General features: G+C 43.9%; 1 protein-coding gene across 1 annotated transcript in view; it reads right to left on the reverse strand.

The window, feature by feature from the left end:
- The window catches only part of LOC137622372 (mitochondrial intermediate peptidase), a 124,327-nt gene that overhangs the window by 9,578 nt on the left and 94,755 nt on the right, over nucleotides 1-19,994 (reverse strand). The window contains exons 10-13 of the mRNA XM_068352970.1: nucleotides 11,848-11,975; nucleotides 10,768-10,975; nucleotides 7,572-7,697; nucleotides 6,324-6,445 (exon numbers count right to left, since the gene is read on the reverse strand). Of these exons, the coding sequence (XP_068209071.1) occupies nucleotides 6,324-6,445; nucleotides 7,572-7,697; nucleotides 10,768-10,975; nucleotides 11,848-11,975 (584 nt within the window). The remainder of the gene's footprint in view (nucleotides 1-6,323; nucleotides 6,446-7,571; nucleotides 7,698-10,767; nucleotides 10,976-11,847; nucleotides 11,976-19,994) is intronic.

A 19,994-nucleotide genomic window follows, 5' to 3' on the forward strand; every position in this document is an offset into this window, starting at 1 on the left:
AAGGACGAGAAGGAAGTTCGTTTTTAGCTAAAAAACCAAGCTGTAAGGAACATGTAGCCGTTTCAGATGTAAAACCTATGTTCCTGCTGAAGGCGTGAATCTCACTGACTCTTTTAGCTGTTGCTAAGCAAACGAGGAAAAGAGTCTTTAATGTGAGATCCTTAAAAGAGGCTGATTGAAGCGGTTCGAACCTTGCTGACATCAGGAACCTTAAAACCACGTCTAGGTTCCAGCCTGGTGTGGTCAACCGACGCTCCTTTGAGGTCTCAAAAGACTTAAGGAGGTCCTGTAGATCTTTGTTGGTGGAAAGATCTAAGCCTCTGTGGCGGAAGACTGCTGCCAACATGCTTCTGTAACCTTTGATCGTAGGAGCTGAAAGGGATCTTACATTCCTTAGATGTAAAAGGAAGTCAGCTATCTGCGCTACAGAGGTACTGGTTGAGGAAACTGAATTCGCCTTGCACCAGCTTCGGAAGACTTCCCATTTTGACTGGTAGACCTTGAGAGTGGATGTCCTCCTTGCTCTGGCAATCGCTCTGGCTGCCTCCTTCGAAAAGCCTCTAGCTCTTGAGAGTCTTTCGATAGTCTGAAGGCAGTCAGACGAAGAGCGTGGAGGCTTGGGTGTACCTTCTTTACGTGCGGCTGACGCAGAAGGTCCACTCTTAGAGGAAGAGTCCTGGGAACGTCCACTAGCCATTGCAGTACCTCGGTGAACCATTCTCTCGCGGGCCAGAGGGGAGCAACCAACGTCAACCGTGTCCCTTCGTGAGAGGCGAACTTCTGCAGTACCTTGTTGACAATCTTGAACGGAGGGAACGCATACAGGTCTCGATGGGACCAATCCAGAAGGAAGGCATCTACGTGAACTGCTGCTGGGTCCGGAATCGGTGAGCAATAATTCGGGAGCCTCTTGGTCATCGAGGTAGCGAACAGATCTATGGTGGGCTGACCCCACAGGGCCCATAGTCTGCTGCAAACATTCTTGTGAAGGGTCCACTCTGTGGGGATGACCTGACCCTTCCGGCTGAGGTGATCTGCCATGACATTCATGTTGCCTTGAATGAACCTTGTTACCAGCGAAATCTTTCGATCTCTTGACCAGGTGAGGAGGTCCCTTGCGATCTCGAACAACTTTCTCGAATGAGTCCCTCCTTGCTTGGAGATGTACGCCAAGGCTGTAGTGTTGTCGGAGTTCACCTCCACCACCTTGCCTAGAAGGAGGGACTTGAAGTTTCTCAAGGCCAGATGAACTGCCAATAGCTCCTTGCAGTTGATGTGAAGTGTTCTTTGCTCCGGATTCCACGTGCCCGAGCATTCCCGTCCGTCCAGTGTCGCACCCCAGCCCGTGTCCGATGCGTCCGAGAAGAGAAGGTGGTCGGGGGTCTGAAGAGCCAATGGTAGACCTTCCTTGAGAAGAATGCTGTTCTTCCACCAAGTCAGCGCAGACCTCATCTCTTCGGATATAGGAACTGAGACCGCTTCTAGCGTCATGTCCTTTCTCCAGTGAGCAGCTAGATGATACTGAAGGGGGCGGAGGTGGAGTCTCCCTAACGCGATGAACTGGGCCAGTGATGAAAGCGTCCCTGTTAGACTCATCCACTGCCTGACTGAACATCGGTTCCTTCTCAGCATGCTCTGGATGCATTCTTGGGCTTGACTGATTCTGGGGGCCGACGGAAAAGCCCGAAAAGCTCGACTCGGAATCTCCATACCTAGATAGACAATGGTTTGGGATGGGACGAGTTGGGACTTCTCTATATTGACCAGAAGACCCAATTCCTTGGTCAGATCCATAGTCCCTCTGAGATTCTCCAGACAGCGACGACTTGACGGAGCTCTTAAAAGCCAGTCGTCCAAATAGAGGGAGGCTCTGATGTCTGCCAAGTGAAGGAATTTGGCAATATTCCTCATCAGTTTGGTAAACACAAGAGGTGCCGTGCTTAAGCCAAAGCACAGGGCTTGGAACTGGTAAACGACCTTTCCAAAGACGAACCTTAGGAAAGGTTGGGAGTCTGGATGGACGGGGACATGAAAGTACGCGTCTTTTAGGTCCAACGAGACCATCCAGTCTTCCTTCCTGACCGATGCGAGAACCGACTTTGTCGTCTCCATGGTGAACGTCTGCTTGGTGACAAAAGCATTGAGAGCACTGACGTCCAGCACCGGTCTCCACCCTCCTGTCTTCTTCGCTACCAGGAAGAGACGGTTGTAGAAGCCCGGGGATTGATGGTCCCGGACTATGACTACCGCTCCCTTTTGTAGCAAGAGAGACACCTCTTGCTGCAAGGCTAGCCTCTTGTCCTCCTCTTTGTAGTTGGGAGAGAGGTTGATGGGAGTAGTTGCTAGAGGGGGATTGCGCCAGAACGGAATCCTGTACCCCTCTCTTAGCAACTTCACAGACTGAGCGTCTGCACCTCTGCTCTCCCAAGCCTGCCAGTAGTTCTTGAGCCTGGCTCCCACTGCTGTCTGGAGAGGTAGGCAGTCAGATTCTGCCTTTTGAGGACTTGGAACCCTTCTTCTTTTTGCCCCGATGACTGTCGGAACGGGTACCTCCTCTGCTGGAGGTTCTGCCACGAAAGGGCGGGATGAACCTAGACACTGGTGTGTCCATCCTAGGTCTAGGCACGGAAGGTAAAGCTGTGACTTTACGTGCGGAAGACGCCACCAGGTCATGGGTATCCTTCTGGATCAAGGAGGCAGCAATCCCCTTGATCAGCTCTTCCGGAAAGAGACACTTGGAAAGCGGAGCAAACATCAACTCTGACTTCTGGCATGGTGTGATCCCCGCAGACAAGAAGGAGCAAAGGTGATCTCTCTTCTTAAGCACTCCAGACACGTACGAAGCCGCAAGCTCACCAGACCCATCCCGAATGGCTTTGTCCATGCTAGACATGATAAGCATGGCAGAGTCCTTATCCGAAGGGGAGGTCTTTCTGCTTAACGCTCCCAAACACCAGTCGAGGAAGTTGAAGATCTCAAAAGCACGAAAAACTCCCTTCAACAGATGGTCCATGTCAGAAAAGGACCAGCAAATCTTGGAGCGTCTCATAGCCAGCCTGCGGGGAGAGTCAACCAGACTTGAGAAGTCGCCCTGGGCAGAGGCAGGAACTCCCAAGCCGGGTTCCTCTCCCGTGGCATACCAGACGCTAGATTTGGAAGCAAGCTTGGTAGGCGGAAAGATGAAAGCAGTCTTTCCCAGTTGCTTCTTGGACTGCAACCACTCTCCCAGTACCCTCAAAGCTCTCTTGGATGAGCGCGCGAGTACGAGTTTCGTAAAGGCAGGAGCTGCTGACTGCATGCCTAAAGCGAACTCGGAGAGAGGTGAGCGCGGGGTTGCAGACACAAACTGTTCCGGATACAACTCCCTAAACAGGGCAAGGACTTTCCTAAAGTCTAAGGAGGGAGGCGTAGACTTGGGTTCTTCTATGTCGGAGTGCGGATCGTCCAAATGCGCAGCTTCGTCGTCATCAGATACTCCATCATCCGAATGCTGAGGAGGAAGTGGCAAAGGTGGAGCAGAAAGCTGAACGGCTGAATCCGGCAGCACGGGTGCATGCGTAGCTGCACCGGATCCAACATCATGCCGCTGCTGGTCAGTCTGCGAGCTGGCAACAACAAAAGCGGAGTGCTGGTGCGTGGGAGGGACTGCCGTGGGTTGCGGAGACTGCCGCATTGCGTCAAAACACGGCAGCTTGACAGCACCTTCCCACTGCTGATGCGGTAGCTCACGCATGTCAACGGAGGGTGCAGCATGAACATGCGTCTGGCAGGGTCGACTGCGCATCGGTGGTGGAGCTCTCACAGGTGGAGTGTGGGAGCAGGCAGCCGCAGTATCTTCTGAGCGCACAACCGTGGCAGGTTGTAGGTTAACAGGTGCAGTGTCAACCTTCTCAGCACGATACTCCTGCATGAAGGAAGCAAGCTGAGACTGCATAGTCTGCAGCATGGACCACTTAGGGTCTACCGTGGTTGGTGCGGCAACAGACGGAGTGATTGCCTGCTGCGGAACCACTCTACCTCTCTTGGGAGGTGTGTAGTCTTCGGAAGACTGCGGCGAGTCCGAACTGACCCAGTGGCTACACCTGGGCCGTTGGACTCGCTCGGAAGGGACCTTGCGCTTGAGAGGTCGTGAGACCTTGGTCCAACGTTTCTTCCTAGAAACTTCTTCCACAGACGAGGAATGAGTGGGCTCACTCGTCTGTTTGTGGATGGGACGATCTCTGACAGATACGTCCGCAACCACTGAGGGTACATCCGTACGCTGATCAAGGCCTGTCGAACCCTTTGGTCCTTCGACATTGCTTCTCCCCTGGGCTTGGGAGCTTGCAAGAGGTCCCGGACTGGGAGGACGACTGGCACGAACAGATGTACCCTCATGCGCAACACTGACACTGACACTTTTCACCGCACTTGCACTCACTACACTTCCCACTGCACTTTTCGCTTTCAACTCTTTAACATCGGCCAAAAGTTGATTCCGGTCATTAGCTAATGACTCCACTCTGTCACCAAGAGCCTGAATGGCACGCATCATGTCCGCCATAGAGGGTTGAGCACTAGTAGCAGGGTCGGGAGTCACCACTACAGGGGAAGGAATAGGTTGAGGGGCATGGGGAGAGGAAAAATCAAACGAGCGAGAAGAACTCCTCCTGATCCTATCCTTCTCTAGCCTACGTGCATTCTTTAGGAATTCGTTAAAATCGAATTCCGAAAGCCCAGCGCATTCCTCACATCGATCTTCCAATTGACAGGATTTACCCCTACAATTGGAACAAACGGTGTGAGGATCTATGGAGGCCTTCGGAAGACGCTTAGAACAGTCCCTAGCGCTACACTGCCTGTACTTAGGGACTTGAGAATGGTCAGACATCTTGAATTCTTGAATTAGCCAAGGGGGGAATCCAAAATCTAGCAAAGTTCATTAACAATTAATCCAAATCTAATCAAAAAGCTTGATAAGCTAATGATAATAGTTCCTGAATAGCGAAAGCTAAAATCTAGAGCGAATACATCACCAAAAGCGTGAAAACAACTCCAGAAACAACAGCGTTTCCAAGTAGGTCTTGCCGGTGGCACGACAGAGGAAAAATTGAGTTCTTGTTGACAAGAAGTACCTGAGTACCTACTCAACAGATGGCGCTGTTGATGTACACCCCCACCTGTATAGCGATCGCTGGCGTATCCCGACCTTAGATTTTTCTGTCGGGCAACAGAGTTGACAGCTACATGATCATCGGGTAAGATTAATATTGAAAAATTGTTATATTACAAATTTAAAATAATTTTTAATTTTATATTTCAACCTGAAAAAGCTTTCATCTAAAAGAAAATATTCAAAACCTAACAACAATCAAATTTCACAACTATTTTGAGAGAGAGAGAGAGAGAGAGAGAGAGAGAGAGAGAGAGAGAGAGAGAGAGAGAGAGAGAGAGAGACTCTACCTGAATTCTATTGAGTGTTTTCCAAATATATCATGAAATTATCAACTGAACATGAAGATTATTACATAATTTCAGTCATGTCAAAACAGAAGCTCATTCACAAGAGTCATTTACAACAAGTAAGAAATTTCTTACGCAGATGACACCTCTGCCAAGTCGTTCAATTGCCAGCACGACGTAATATGTTGAACATTAGACAGCAAGGATGGACTCATTGTAGCAGTGCACTCTATTATCCAGTTGGTTGCAATTCTCCCACAAAGATTCCTTTTTAAATCATTTGTTCTTAACAACTGGCTCCACTAGCTAATTCATATTGGTAAATGATAGCTTAAAGCAGTGTCCTCTATTATCCACTTGGTTGCAATTCTCCCACAAAGATTCCTTTTAAAATCCTTTGTACTTAACAACTGGCTCCATCAGCTAAGAAATATTGGTAAACAATAGGTTAAAGCTGTGTACCCTATCATCCAGTTGGTTGCAATTCTCTACAAAGATTCCTTTTTGAATCCTTTACACTTAACGACTGGCTCCATCAGCTAAGAAATATTGGTAAACAATAGGTTAAAGCAGTGTACCCTATTATCCAGTTGGTTGCAATTCTCCCACAAAGATTATCTTTTAAATCCTTTGCACTTAACAACTGGTTTCATCAGCTAATGGATATTGGTAAACAATAACTTATAGCAGTGCATTCTATCACCCAATTGGTTGCAATACTCCCGCACAGATTCCTTTTTAAATCCTCGCTCTTAACGACTTGTGACATCAGCTAATCAATATTAGCAAACAATAGCTCTGACTTAAAAATTAGAATGTAGAATTCTGTAAAACAAAAACTAAAGCTAAGAAACAGTGACTATAATAGGAACTAGACTTACCTGTTGAACGGGTCATCAGCAAAATATTTTTGCCATATCCAAGAGGCCACAGCGCGAGACACGAGGTACGCGTAATACTTCGCGCCGTATCCAACTAGATGACCGAATCTTAATTGCCAAGCCTAGATATTAAATAAAAAGAAAATAATTAAACCATGAATCTGCAATACTAATCCATCTTTACAAAAACAGTTCAATTGATTTATAAGGAGCATCCATATACTTTACTTACTATTATTATTATTATTATCACTAGCCAAGCTACAGCCCTAGTTGGAAAAGCAAGATGCAATAAGCCCAAGGGCTCCAATAGGGAAAAATAGCCCAGTGAGGAAAGGAAATAAGGAAATAAATTAATGATGAGAAAAAATTATCAATAAATCATTCTAAAAACAGTAACAACGTCAAAAAAGATATGTCATAAATAAACTATTAATAACGTCAAAACAAATATGTCATATATAAACTATAAAAGACTCCTTGGAACCTCAACAAACAACATTCAACACTTCATAGTCAGTATGCAAACAGATATACCTCACATTACGATACAGTAATATACGTAAGCTATATTATAAGTCAAATAACAGCAGAAACACCACCCCATGTAAGACTAAATTAGAAAAAATTAAGAAAAAGTTCAAAATACTATGCATCAATGAAAGGGATAAGACCAAAATAAAACCAAATAAATCTACTGATACGTACTTCATAGTACAAGCACTGAGATTCCTCTAACATCATGTGTAGAAAACTTTTGACTAGCTTTAAAGTGATATTTTGACTCATTATTTTTTCTGTTTTCCGCTTTTGAATATACTGCATAAAGTACAAGTAGTTCTTATATATCTGTTTGCTTATGACTTTATATTGGTTTAGGAAAACCCGATGTGTAGGCTATTATTTTTGTCCCAAATCATAGGCCATTTTTCTAATTATATTTACAGTACAGTATTTCATTTAGAAATAAATAATTATTTTCTTCTTTAAAAATAAGTGTATTCTATTCATTAAAAGCTTACTCTGGAAATTTTAGGCCTTTTATGATTTCTACAAATGTATATTTACACATTCTAAGTAATAATGACAATAAAAAATAATCATCATCATTTTCTATCCTTTGAAGATTGTACCGTATTACAAGAATGTTTTCAAATCTTGAATAATAATACGTATATCAAACTTTCTTTACTCTTGCACGAGTACCATAAACAAAGAGGTAGCACATTAAACCCCGACTTGACTTACTGTATTAGGAACGTACGGTAGACTATAAGATTCGTTATGGACTTCTTTTAAAATCTCTGTAGTGCTCACAGTTCTCGGCCACTGTTCGGTATTGTGATATTTCTGGTCAAGAATTGAGTAGAAGGTCTGAAAAGGAGATGAAAAAATCTATTATCTAATACGGTTACTTATAGTAACTCGAAAATATTTCCAATGAAATTTGGGAAACATTTCTGATATAAGTCTTAATTGCATGAGGCAAAAAATAATGTTAAAACTGATTTACATAATAAATTTAGAAATATTTTGTATTTTTCCTAACCATAAAAACATGAAGCTTTTCACTATGGAGATACAGTATCATTATTATTATTATTAATAATTATCATTATTATTATTATTATTATTATTATTATTATAATAAGTAAGAGAAACCGGCAATTTAGAGGAGGAGTGGAAGTTAGTAAAAGAAAATTTTGTTGGGATTGCAAGTGATGTATGTGGCAAGAAGGTTGTTGGAGGCAGCATGAGGAAGGGCAGTGAATGGAGGAATGAAGGAGTGAAGGTAAAATTGGAAGAGAAAAAGAGGGCTTCTGAAGAATGGCTGCAGAGTAATAGTATAGAGAAGTATGAAAAATATAAAGAGAAAAATGTGGAAGTAAAGCGCAAGGTACGTGAGGCAAAGAGGGCAGCTGACCTGAGATGGGGTCAGGGATTGGGTCATTCATATGAAGAGAATAAGAAGAAGTTTTGGAAAGAAGTGAAGAGAGTAAGGTAGGCTGGCTCAAGAATTGAAGAGACAGTGAAAGATGGAAATGGAAGGTTGTTAAAAGGAGAGGAGGCAAGGAAAAGATGGGCGGAATATTTTGAAAGTTTACTGAATGTTGAGGATAATAGGGAGGCAGATATAATTTCTGTTGCAGGTGTTGAGGTGCCAGTGATGGGAGATGAGAATGAGAGAGAGATTACAATAGAGGAAGTGAGGAGAGCACTAGATGAAACCAGAGTAGGAAAAGCGTCTGGTATGAATGGTGTGAGAGCTGAGATGTTGAAGGAAGGGGGTGAGACTGTACTTGAATGGTTGGTAAGATTGTTTAATGTGTGTTTAGTGTTGTCAGTGGTACCAGTAGATTGCGTTTGTGCATGTATTGTACCACTAAATAAGGGTAAAGGAGATGTGCATGAGTGTTGTAATTCAAAAGGTATTAGTTTGTTAAGCGTAGTTGGAAAAGTGTATGGTAGAGTAATGATTAATAGGATCAAGGATAAAACAGAGAATGCAATCTTAGAAGTACAGGGTGGTTTTAGAAGAGGTAGGGGTTGTATGAATCAGATTTTTACAGTAAGGCAGATATGCGAGAAATGTTTAGCAAAAGGTAAGGAGGTGTATGTTGCGTTTATGGATCTGGAGAAAGCATATGATAGAGTTGATAGGGAAGCAATGTGGAATGTGATGAGGTTATATGGAGTTGGTGGAAGGTTGTTGCAAGCAGTGAAAAGTTTCTACAATGGTAGTAAAGCATGTGTTAGGATAGGAAATGAAGTGCGTGATTGGTTTCCGGTGAGAGTGGGGCTGAGACAGGGATGTGTGATGTCGCCGTGGTTGTTTAACTTGTATGTTGATAGAGTGGTGAGAGAGGTGAATGCTCGAGTGCTTGGACGAGGATTAAAACTGGTAGACGAGAATGACCATGAATGGGAGGTAAATCAGTTGTTGTTTGCGGATGATACTGTACTGGTTGCAGACACAGAAGAGAAGCTTGGCCGAATAGTGACAGAATTTGGAAGTGTGTGCGAGAGAAGGAAGTTGAGAGTTATGTGGGTAAGAGTAAGGTTATGAGATGTACGAGAAGGGAAGGGTGCAAGGTTGAATGTCATGTTGAATGGAGAGTTACTTGAGGAGGTGGATCAGTTTAAGTACTTGGGGTCTGCTGTTGCAGCAAACGGTGGAGTGGAAGCAGACGTACGTCAGAGAGTGAATGAAGGTTGCAAAGTGTTGGGGGCAGTTAAGGGAGTAGTAAAAAATAGAGGGTTGGGCATGAATGTAAAGAGAGCTCTATATGAGAAAGTGATTGTATCAACTGTGATGTATGGATCGGAGTTGTGGGGAATGAATGTGATGGAGAGACAGAAATTGAATGTGTTTGAGATGAAGTGTCTAAGGAGTATGGCTGGTGTATCTCGATTAGATAGGGTTAGGAACGAAGTGGTGAGAGTGAGAATGGGTGTAAGAAATGAGTTAGCAGCTAGAGTGGATATGAATGTGTTGAGGTGGTTTGGCCATGTTGAGAGAATGGAAAATGGCTGTCTGCTAAAGAAGGTGATGAATGCAAGAGTTGAAGGGAGAAGTACAAGAGGAAGGCCAAGGTTTGGGTGGATGGATGGAGTGAAGAAAGCTCTGGGTGATAGGAGGATAGATGTGAGAAGGCAAGAGAACGTACTAGAAATAGGAATGAATGGCGAGCGATTGTGACGCAGTTCCAGTAGGCCCTGCAGCTTCCTCCGATGCCTTAGATGACCGCGGAGGTAGCAGCAGTAGGGGATTCAGCATTATGAAGCTTCATCTGTGGTGGATAATGTGGGAGGGTGGGCTGTGGCACCCTAGCAGTACCAGCTGAACTCGGTTGAGTCCCTTGTTAGGCTGGGAGGAACGTAGAGTAGAGGTCCCCTTTTTTGTTTTGTTTCATTTGTTGATGTCGGCTACCTCCCAAAATTGGGGGAAGTGCCTTGGTATATGTATGTATGTATGTATGTATTATTATTACTAGCTAAGCTATAAGCCCAAGGGTTCTCTAAGTTCAAGGGCTACAACAGGGAAAATAGCCCAGTGAGGAAAGGAAATAAAATAAATAAACTACAGAAGGAGTAATGAACAATTGAAATAAAATATCTTATGAACAACATTAAAATAATATCTCCTATATAAACTATAAAAACATAAAAAAGAACAAGAGAGAGTGTAGAATTATGCCAAACTACTGCCACAGTACCAGCAGTACCAGCCAAACTCAGTTGAGTCCTTGTCAGGCTGGGAGGAAAGTAGAGAGGAAAGGTCCCCCCCTTTTTTTTTTTCATTTGTTTGATGTCCGCTAACCCCCAAAATTGGAAGAAACTTATTTGTATGAAATGGAAAAATAGGATAGTTTTTCTCGGGAACCAAAAACAGAGACATCTTTCTATTGGAACAGATCAACGGCAAGAATTACTAAACGCTCACCTGCAACTGCATCTCCGAAGAACTGAATACTGCCTTAGATCCCACAAGTCGTTCGAGTAGCTCATTCGGGATTGGTTCTCCAGTCTTGTAGTGACGGGCAAAGCTGCGAAGAACCCTCGGATCCATGGCAAAGAACTCCATCAAGATGGAAGGGACTTCTGCAAAGTCGGTGCTGCAACGAGTTCCAGTGACATGCTGGTACTGGGTCCTACAAGAAAAAGTTGAAATTTAGTCTGGGTTCAATAGTTTTTTCTTAAATGAAATTTTTAAAAAAATTTTCCTGTTTTATTCTGTTTTTTAAAATCTATCTTTTGCCTGTTACTTTTCCTATTTCCCTTCTGATTTTTCCTTATTTGCTTTGTAATTTCTTCAAATTGACCTTACTGCAATTTCTATCTTACATTCAAGGAGTCCATTGAATGATCCTTAAAATAAATTAAAAATGTGAGTCAGAGATCTTGTTGAGCTTCTGTATGAATGAATATACATGAATAAACTTCAGTTGGAACTTGGCAAACTGAAAATGAAATGAGAAAGGGTTAAATCAAATTAACTAATGCTAATCTATGGCGAAAGTTGATATAGTTTGGCCTCTGTAATACACTTAAATACTCAGTTATCAATTATGTCAAAGGTATCTAATTAATTCAGTCAAAAATTTAAAAACAAAACTAAAAATGTAAAAGCTCATCACTTGATAAAATGTGATACTGTATTGGAAAATATGGTGACAAGCTGTTCTTATCATACAATCATCCTAAGGAAAATTTGGTTACAAATATAGTTCACTTCCCAAGAGAGATTAGTTCACCCAATGTTCAGCTGGGCTCCACAAGGCACTAGAAGAGTTGGAAGACCCAGACCTAAATGGCTGAGGACTATGAAGCGCAAAGTAGATGATGAATGGAGAAGTATTGAATTAGAAGCTCAAGATAGAGACGACTTGCAAAATCTAACCAAGGTCCTTTGCGTCAATAGGTGTAGGAGGAGATGATGATGATGATGATAAAATATGGAACTTTGCATACTATTTCACGTGCAATATATCAAAACATTCTAGGAAAAAAAACATAATCTTACCTCGCTAACATGGAGTGAAGAGCATGTCCCATCTCGTGGAATAGGTTCTCTACCATTCCAGGAGTTAACAGAGATGGACAGGACCAAGAAGGAGTTGGCAAGTTCAAGTGTAATACCACAACAGGATCCTATAAGTCAAAGAAAAATACTTGATAGAATTTCTTTGCTAAGTGATGACATGCAAAAACAAAATATCTTGACCCTTTTACCCCCAACCCTTGACCCCCAAGCGTTTTCTTTTTCAAGCACATTTTGCAATATATTTTTTTCAAATTGCTCTAATAGCCTTAATTTTTGTCATAGAGAGGTCAGGTTGGTCTCATTCTTTTGGAAAATGCCTGAAGTTTCTCAAAAACTTATCAAAAATATGCAAAAAAATGTAATTATCCATTTTTTGCAAGGACGTACCGGTACGTCCATGGGGGTATAGGGATGAGTTTTGTGAAACGTACCAGTACGTCCATAGAGGGTAAAAGGGTTAACAAGACTGGAAATCCCTTTCCACCCATTCCTTGTACCTACAAAGATGATTTAACCTTAGAGTGCCATATGATGTAATGTATGCGCAGTAATTTTATTACGTTATGTGAAAATTTCATGAAATATCTAATAGTGAGGTCAAACCACATATCCTATTGCACGCAAAAACATACAAAGACATTAGACGCACGTCGGCAAACTCCACACCTCACACGATTGATGGCAATTTGATCGCTAGCAATGCGAGGTGGAGTCGTCATGAGCAAAATTTTTATCATTACGACATGCGAAGCCTGGAATCCACGATGCGCAACCCCAACTTAACATTACATATTAATAAAAAGGAAATTTATTCAACTATACAATGATAAACTTTATTATTATTATTATCATTATTATCATTATCATCATTTTTTTAGCATTATTATTAACTGCTAAGCTACAACCCTAGTTGAAAAAGCAGGATGCTATGAGCCCAGGGGCTCCAACAGAAAAAATAGCCCACTGAGAATTGGGGAAAAGGAAAATGTAAAAATTGAATGGCTGGGTGGGGGAAATGTTAACTACAAGAGATAAAATGTAAAAGGCAGACAGCTATTAACTATATAGAGAAAATGTTGATATGGCCTAAAAACCTTTAAAGGATACAAAATACTAATATTTCATAAAACGGATTTTGAGCGAAGCGAAAAATCTATATTTGGGTGAGATGGCCATGTCGTCCTGATGGAAGTTCCTAAAGGGTAGCTTCCTTGGATATATAACTACGGCGATATTCCCAGAGAATTTACCTTAAGGTACCCAGAATTCTAACTCCTGGAGCGAATATCCCTAAAAAAAGAACCAGGGATATCGCGAAATATCAGAGGACGTATTCTTGACACGCCACATAGCAATCTGCACCCTGAACAGAGTTAACACTTCGAAGGGGTTAATTGGCAAGAAAACGAAAACGAGAAAGAAAAGGAGAGCCGCTCGCAAGGCATCTCTCCTCTCCCGTTTCGTAAGCGTGCATTGCGCCGCTCACGGCGCCATCTGTATTCCTTGTAGCGATACACAAGGTGCTACAGATACTGTATGTAAGGAGGGGACCTACAGCCCTTTAAAAGAAAGGGAAGGGCGGGTCCATCAGGACGACATGGCCATCTCACCCAAAATGTTATTTTCATTAGTAAAATAAATTTTTGAATATACTTACCCGGTGATCATATAGCTGTCAGCTCTGCTGCCCGACAGAAAAACCTAAGGACAAAATACGCCAGCGATCGCTATACAGGTGGGGGTGTACATCAACAGCGCCATCTGTCGAGCAGGTACTCAAGTACTCCATGTCAACACAGAACCAATTTTCTCCTTTGCCCACTGGGTCTCTATTGGGGAGGAAGGGAGGGTCCTTTAATTTATGATCACCGGGTAAGTATATTCAAAAATTTATTTTGCTAATGAAAATAACATTTTTCAATATTAAACTTAGCCGGTGATCATATAGCTGATTCACACCCAGGGGGGTGGGTAGAGACCAGCATTACATGTTGACATTATTATGAGCTAAGTATTTTGTATTTCATTTTAGCAGTTATTCAAAATAACAAACATAAAATCAATAAGTACCTGGTAAGGAAGTCGACTTGAACAATTACTCTGCCTTTTTAAGTACGTCTTCCTTACTGAGCCTCGCGATCCTCATAGGATGCTGAGCGACTCCTAGGAGCTGAAGTATGAAGGGTTGCAACCCATACTAAAGGACCTCATCAAAACCTCTAATCTAGGCGCTTCTCAAGAAAAGACTTTGACCACCCGCCAAATCAAGTAGGATGCAAAAGGCTTCTTAGCCTTCCGGACAACCCAAAAACAATAATAAAACATTTCAAGAGAAAGATTAAAAAAGGTTATGGAATTAGAGAATTGTAGTGGTTGAGCCCTCACCCACTACTGCACTCGTTGCTACGAATGGTCCCAGAGTGTAGCAGTTCTCGTAAAGAGACTGGACATTCTTAAGATAAAAAGACGCGAACACTGATTTGCTTTTCCAATAGGTTGCGTCGAATATACTTTGCAGAGATCTATTTTGTTTAAAGGCCACGGAAGTTGCGACAGTTCTAACTTCGTGTGTCCTTACCTTCAGCAAAGCTTGGTCTTCCTCATTCAGATGGGAATGAGCTTCTCGTATTAACAGTCTGATAAAATAGGATAAAGCCTTCCTTGACATAGGCAAAGATGGATTCTTAACTGAACACCATAAAGCTTCAGACGGGCCTCGTAAAGGTTTTAAAATAGAACTTAAGAGCTCTTACAGGACATAAGACTCTTTCTAGTTCATTTCCAACCATACGATAAGTTTGGAATATCGAACGATATTGGTCAAGGCCGAGAAGGCAGTTCGTGTTTGGCTAGAAAACCAAGTTGTAGAACATGTAGCCGTTTCGGATGAGAATCCGATGTTCTTGCTGAAGGCATGAATCTCACTGACTCTTTTAGCTGTGGGTAAGCATATCAGGAAAAGTGTCTTAAAGGTGAGATCTTTCAGGGAGGCTGATTGTAGCGGTTCGAACCTGTCTGACATAAGGAATCTTAGTACCACGTCTAAATTCCAACCAGGTGTAACCAAACGACGCTCCTTCGTGGTCTCAAAAGACTTAAGGAGGTCCTGTAGATCTTTATTGTTGGAAAGATCTAAGCCTCTGTGACGGAAGACTGATGTCAACATGCTTCTGTAACCCTTGATAGTGGGAGCTGAAAGAGATCGTTCTTTCCTCAGATATAAGAGAAAGTCAGCTATTTGAGTTACAGAGGTACTGGTCGAGGATACGGATACTGACTTGCACCAGTTTCGGAAGATTTCCCACTTCGATTGGTAGACTCTAAGGGTGGATGTTCTCCTTGCTCTAGCAATCGCTCTGGTTGCCTCCTTCGAAAAGCCTCTAGCTCTCGAGAGTCTTTCGATAGTCTGAAGGCAGTCAGACGAAGAGCGTGGAGGCCTTGGTGTACCTTCTTTACGCGTGGCTGACGTAGAAGGTCCACCCTTAGGGGAAGTGTTCTGGGAACGTCTACTAGCCATCGAAGTACCTCGGTGAGCCATTTTCTCTCGGGCCAGAGGGAAGCAACTAGCGTCAACCTTGTCCCTTCGTGAGAGGCGAACTTCTGCAGTACTCTGTTGACAATCTTGAACGGAGGGAATGCATATAGATCTAGATGTGACCAATCTAGTAGAAAGGCATCTATATGAACTGCTTGCTGGGTCCGGGATTGGTGAGCAAAATATTGGGAGCCTCTTGGTCATCGAGGTTGCGAAGAGATCTATGGTTGGCTGGCCCCAGGTGGCCCAAAGTCTCTTGCATACATCCTTGTGGAGGGTCCATTCTGTTGGAATTATTTGTTCCTTCCGACTGAGACAATCTGCCATGACATTCAAGTTGCCTTGGATGAACCTCGTTACTAGTGAAATATCTAGACCTTTTGACCAGGTGAGGAGGTCCCTTGCGATCTCGTACCATGTCAGAGAGTAGGTCCCTCCTTGCTTGGAGATGTACGCCAAAGCCGTGGTGTTGTCCGAGTTCACCTCCACCACTTTGCCTTGAAGGAGAGACCTGAAGCTTTTCCAGGTCAGACGTACTGCCAGTAGCTTCTTGCAGTAGAAATGCATTGTCCTTTGACTCGAGTTCCATAATCCCGAGCATTCCCTACCGTCTAATGTCGCACCCCAGCCTACGTCCGATGCGTCCGAGAAGAGAACGTGGTGGGGAGTCTGAACAGTCAGGGGAAGACCCTCTCTAAGGTTGATACAGTCCTTTCACCAAGTCAGACCAGACTTTATCTTTCCGGAAACCGGGATCGAGACCGCTTCTAGCGTCTTGTCCTTCTTCCAGTGAAAAGCTAGATGGTATAGAAGAGGACGGAGGTGTAGTCTTCCTAGTGACACAAATTGATCCACGGATGACAGTGTCCCTACCAGACTCATCCACAGCCTGACTGGGCAGCGTTCCTTCTTCAGCATCTTCTGGATGGATAGCAGGGCTGGGGGTTGATCGTCTTGTTCAGCAACGTCCTCATCAGAGGGTTCCTCATCCGAAACTGATGAGGAAACGGCAACGGAGTGGGCAACGTCTGACTCGCTGAATCCGGTCGCACTGGTGGATGCGTGACGGAGCCGGACGCAATATCATGGTACTGCTGCACAGTCTGTGAACTGTCAACAACCATGGGGACGCGAGGAAGTACAGCGTCAACCCGAAACTGTCTAGACTGTCTGGGTTGTACAGTCAACACCCTACCGGGTTGCTGAGGTTGACGCACTGCGTCACAACAAGTCACCTCTGCTGGTTGTTGTAGTGACACACTGAACGTCAACAACCACCTCCGAGCGTCGCTTAACGTCAACGTGCGACTGGCAACCCACACTGGGTCGCATCGGTGGAGGAACCACCTCAACTGGCAGACGCGAGTAGGATACCTCAGCGTCAACAGGGCGCACAACCAACCGGTAGGAAGGTTGTTGGCCAGAAGGTTCCTCTCCGTATTAAGTCCTCTATCAAGGACACAAGCTTGGACTGCATGTCTTGCAGCAAAGCCCATTTAGGGTCTACGGGAGCAGGTGTGGCAACAGACGGGGTTAGCGACTGAAGCGGAACCATTTACCATCCCTGGAAGCCTTGTTATGTGTGACATAATAGTACAGCAAAACTTCAAAGGCTCGACAAAAGTTGAGAAGTTGACCTGTAAACAACTGGAGCGTCTCCTGGCTAGGCGCCTGGGCGAGTCTACCAGAATTGAGAAGTCTACCTGGGCAGAGGCATGAACTCCCAAGCCGAGAACTTCTCTCGTGTCCTATCAGACTCTCGCTCTATAAGCCAGTTAAAAAGAAGGGAAATCAAAAGGCTGTATCCCTAAAACTCCTCCTGGTGCAAAAACCAGTCGCCTAGCCAACGTAACGCTCTCTAGGAGAGCGAGAGAGCACTAGCTTAACAACAACGGCTTCAAAGTAGCTAGGCCTAGTGTAAGTTCTGACGTGAGGCGAACGAGGAGCAGCAGTTACAAGATCCGGACGAAGATCCTTAAAAAATCATCATGATTTAATTAAAGTCCATAGGAGGCTAAGCAGCTTAAGGCTCCTCTCCAAATGACAGAGTCCTCAAAGGAATATCAGTAGGATGGAGAACAGCACTTTCTCATCTACAGGAACCTTGTCCGAGAAAAGCTAGGTTATCTCAGTGAGGGTCTCACTGGTGCATTAGCAGCAGACCAGAAGGCAACGTTATGTAACTGCTTGACAGTCTGTGAACTGTCAAAAACTGAACTGTCAACCACAACAGGTGCGTGAGGACATACAGCACTGGTGCATTAGCAGCAGACCAGAAGGCAACGTTATGTAACTGCTTGACAGTCTGTGAACTGTCAACCACAACAGGTGCGTGAGGACATACAGCACTGGTGCATTAGTAGCAGACCAGAAGGCAACGTCATGTAACTGCTTGACAGTCTGTGAGCTGGCAACAACCAAAGCTGTGTGGGGAAGCCTCAACTCCTGACTGACTAGTCTGCTGCGGGAGTGGCGGTAACCACAGTGGGTTGCGGAGGCTGACGCACCGTGTCAAAACACGGCAGCTTAACTCCACCCTCCTGTTGTTGTGGTAGCACACGCACGTCAACGGAGGGCTCCGTGCGTCTGTGAACGTCAGCATGCGTCTGGCAGGGTCGACTGCGCATGGGTGGAGGAGCTCTCACAGCTGGAGTGTGGGAGCAGGCAGCCACAGCGTCTGCTGGGCGCACAACCGTGGTAGGTTGTAGGCTAACGGTGCAGCGTCAACCTTCTCCGCACGATACTCCTGCAAAAAAGATGCTAACTGTGTCTGCATAGACTGTAGCAAAGACCACTTAGGGTCTACAGCAGCCGGTGCGGCAACAAACGGTGTTACTGCCTGTTGCGGTACCGCTTTACCTCTCTTAGGAGGTGTGCAGTCATCGGAAGACTGCAGCGAGTCCGAACTGACCCAGTGGCTACACCTGGGCCGTTGGACTTGCGCGGAAGGGACCGACTTGCACTTAATAAGCTGCGAGACCTTGGTCCAAGGTTTCTTACGAGAAACCTCTTCCGCAGACGAGAAGTAAATGGGCTCTCTCGTCTTTGTGTGGGTGGAGCGATCTTGGGTAGATACGCCCGAAACCACGGAGGGAAAAACGTCTGTTCGTTGATCAAGGCCTGACGAACCCATAAGTCGTTCGACATTACTTCTCCCCTGGGCTTGGGAGCTTGCAAGAGGTCCCGGACTAGGTGAACGACAGGCACGAACAGACGAACCCTCGGACGCAACACTGTAACACTTTGCGCATATCACTTTATCACTTCGATTTTCTGTTTTGCACTTATTTCACTGAAATCGAAACTTTTACTGATTTCTACCTGAAACACGCAATCCTACCCTTCATTAAAAGGCAGTAATTGCGAAAACAGTCGTATACTGCAACAGAAAACATATATAAAGATAAAGAATTCAGTGGCTGGGAAAGAGACTAAACACTAGTTCAAATAAACTACGTTTACAATCTCTCACCGCACATAGCCTGGGAACAAGAATAAAACCCTAGAAACGTTTTACCTTCTTCCCCGTACAGCGACTAGGGAGGAGAGTAAAACGAGAACAACGTTACCCGCTTGAACGAAACGTTTTTTCTCCTCTCTCTCCCTCCGTCTCTATCTCTCTCTCTCTTTCTCTCTTGATTTCGCACCTGAGAGAAGAGCCCAATTATATATCGTCAAAACATGTTATTTGCTAAAGGAAAAAACTGAAAGGTTTTCCAAATAAAAAGTTCCTTTAATTTAGAATTTAAACCATTTAAGCTAAGAAAGAATGAACGAAACGCCAGAATCGGTTTACTCTTACTGCAAAGTGAAACCGTGATACACTCTCTCTCTATCGTAACGATAGAGCGCAAGTTGAACGTCCTGAACGTCAACAACTGCGTAGACTAAAAAACTAAACGTTAGTTCATCTTTGAAAACAGTACGAGACTATCAAAGAAATTCTTTCATAAAACATTAAATTTAAAAAGTTTTAAATTCTTTAAAGGTTAAATACGATATAACGGGCTCAACGTTGATTAACTTCGGTTCCAAGTTAGGACCGCCTACTATTAGGAAAGGTCGCATATAAACAAAACAAAAATTTATTTTTATATGTTGATAATAAATGGAAAGTTAATCGAAGAGGCCTAATAAAGGCGGAGAGATATAAAATATATAGATCTATAATGTGTTAAGCAAAATTACTAAAAACCTAAACACACTTCCGTCTAAGGGAAGGGTCGGCCATTTAAAAGTGAAAGAGAGTCCATACTCTCTTTGTCACCATAATTAAATCTATCCAAAATGAATTCAAGTTTTGAAATGAAGATAAAACCCCTGCATAGCGAAAGCTCAAAACTGGAATAGTGTACTTCACCAAATAGTTGTGAAAACAAATCCAGTTAGTAACAGCGTATTTAGTAGGTCTTGCCAGTGGCACGACAGAGAGAAAATTGATTCTGTGTTGACATGGAGTACTTGAGTACCTGCTCGACAGATGGCGCTGTTGATGTACACCCCCACCTATATAGCGATCGCTGGCGTATTTTGTCCTTAGGTTTTTCTGTCGGGCAGCAGAGCTGACAGCTATATGATCACCGGCTAAGTT

This window comes from Palaemon carinicauda, chromosome 29, assembly GCF_036898095.1.
Source record: "Palaemon carinicauda isolate YSFRI2023 chromosome 29, ASM3689809v2, whole genome shotgun sequence".
NCBI lineage: Eukaryota > Metazoa > Arthropoda > Malacostraca > Decapoda > Palaemonidae > Palaemon > Palaemon carinicauda.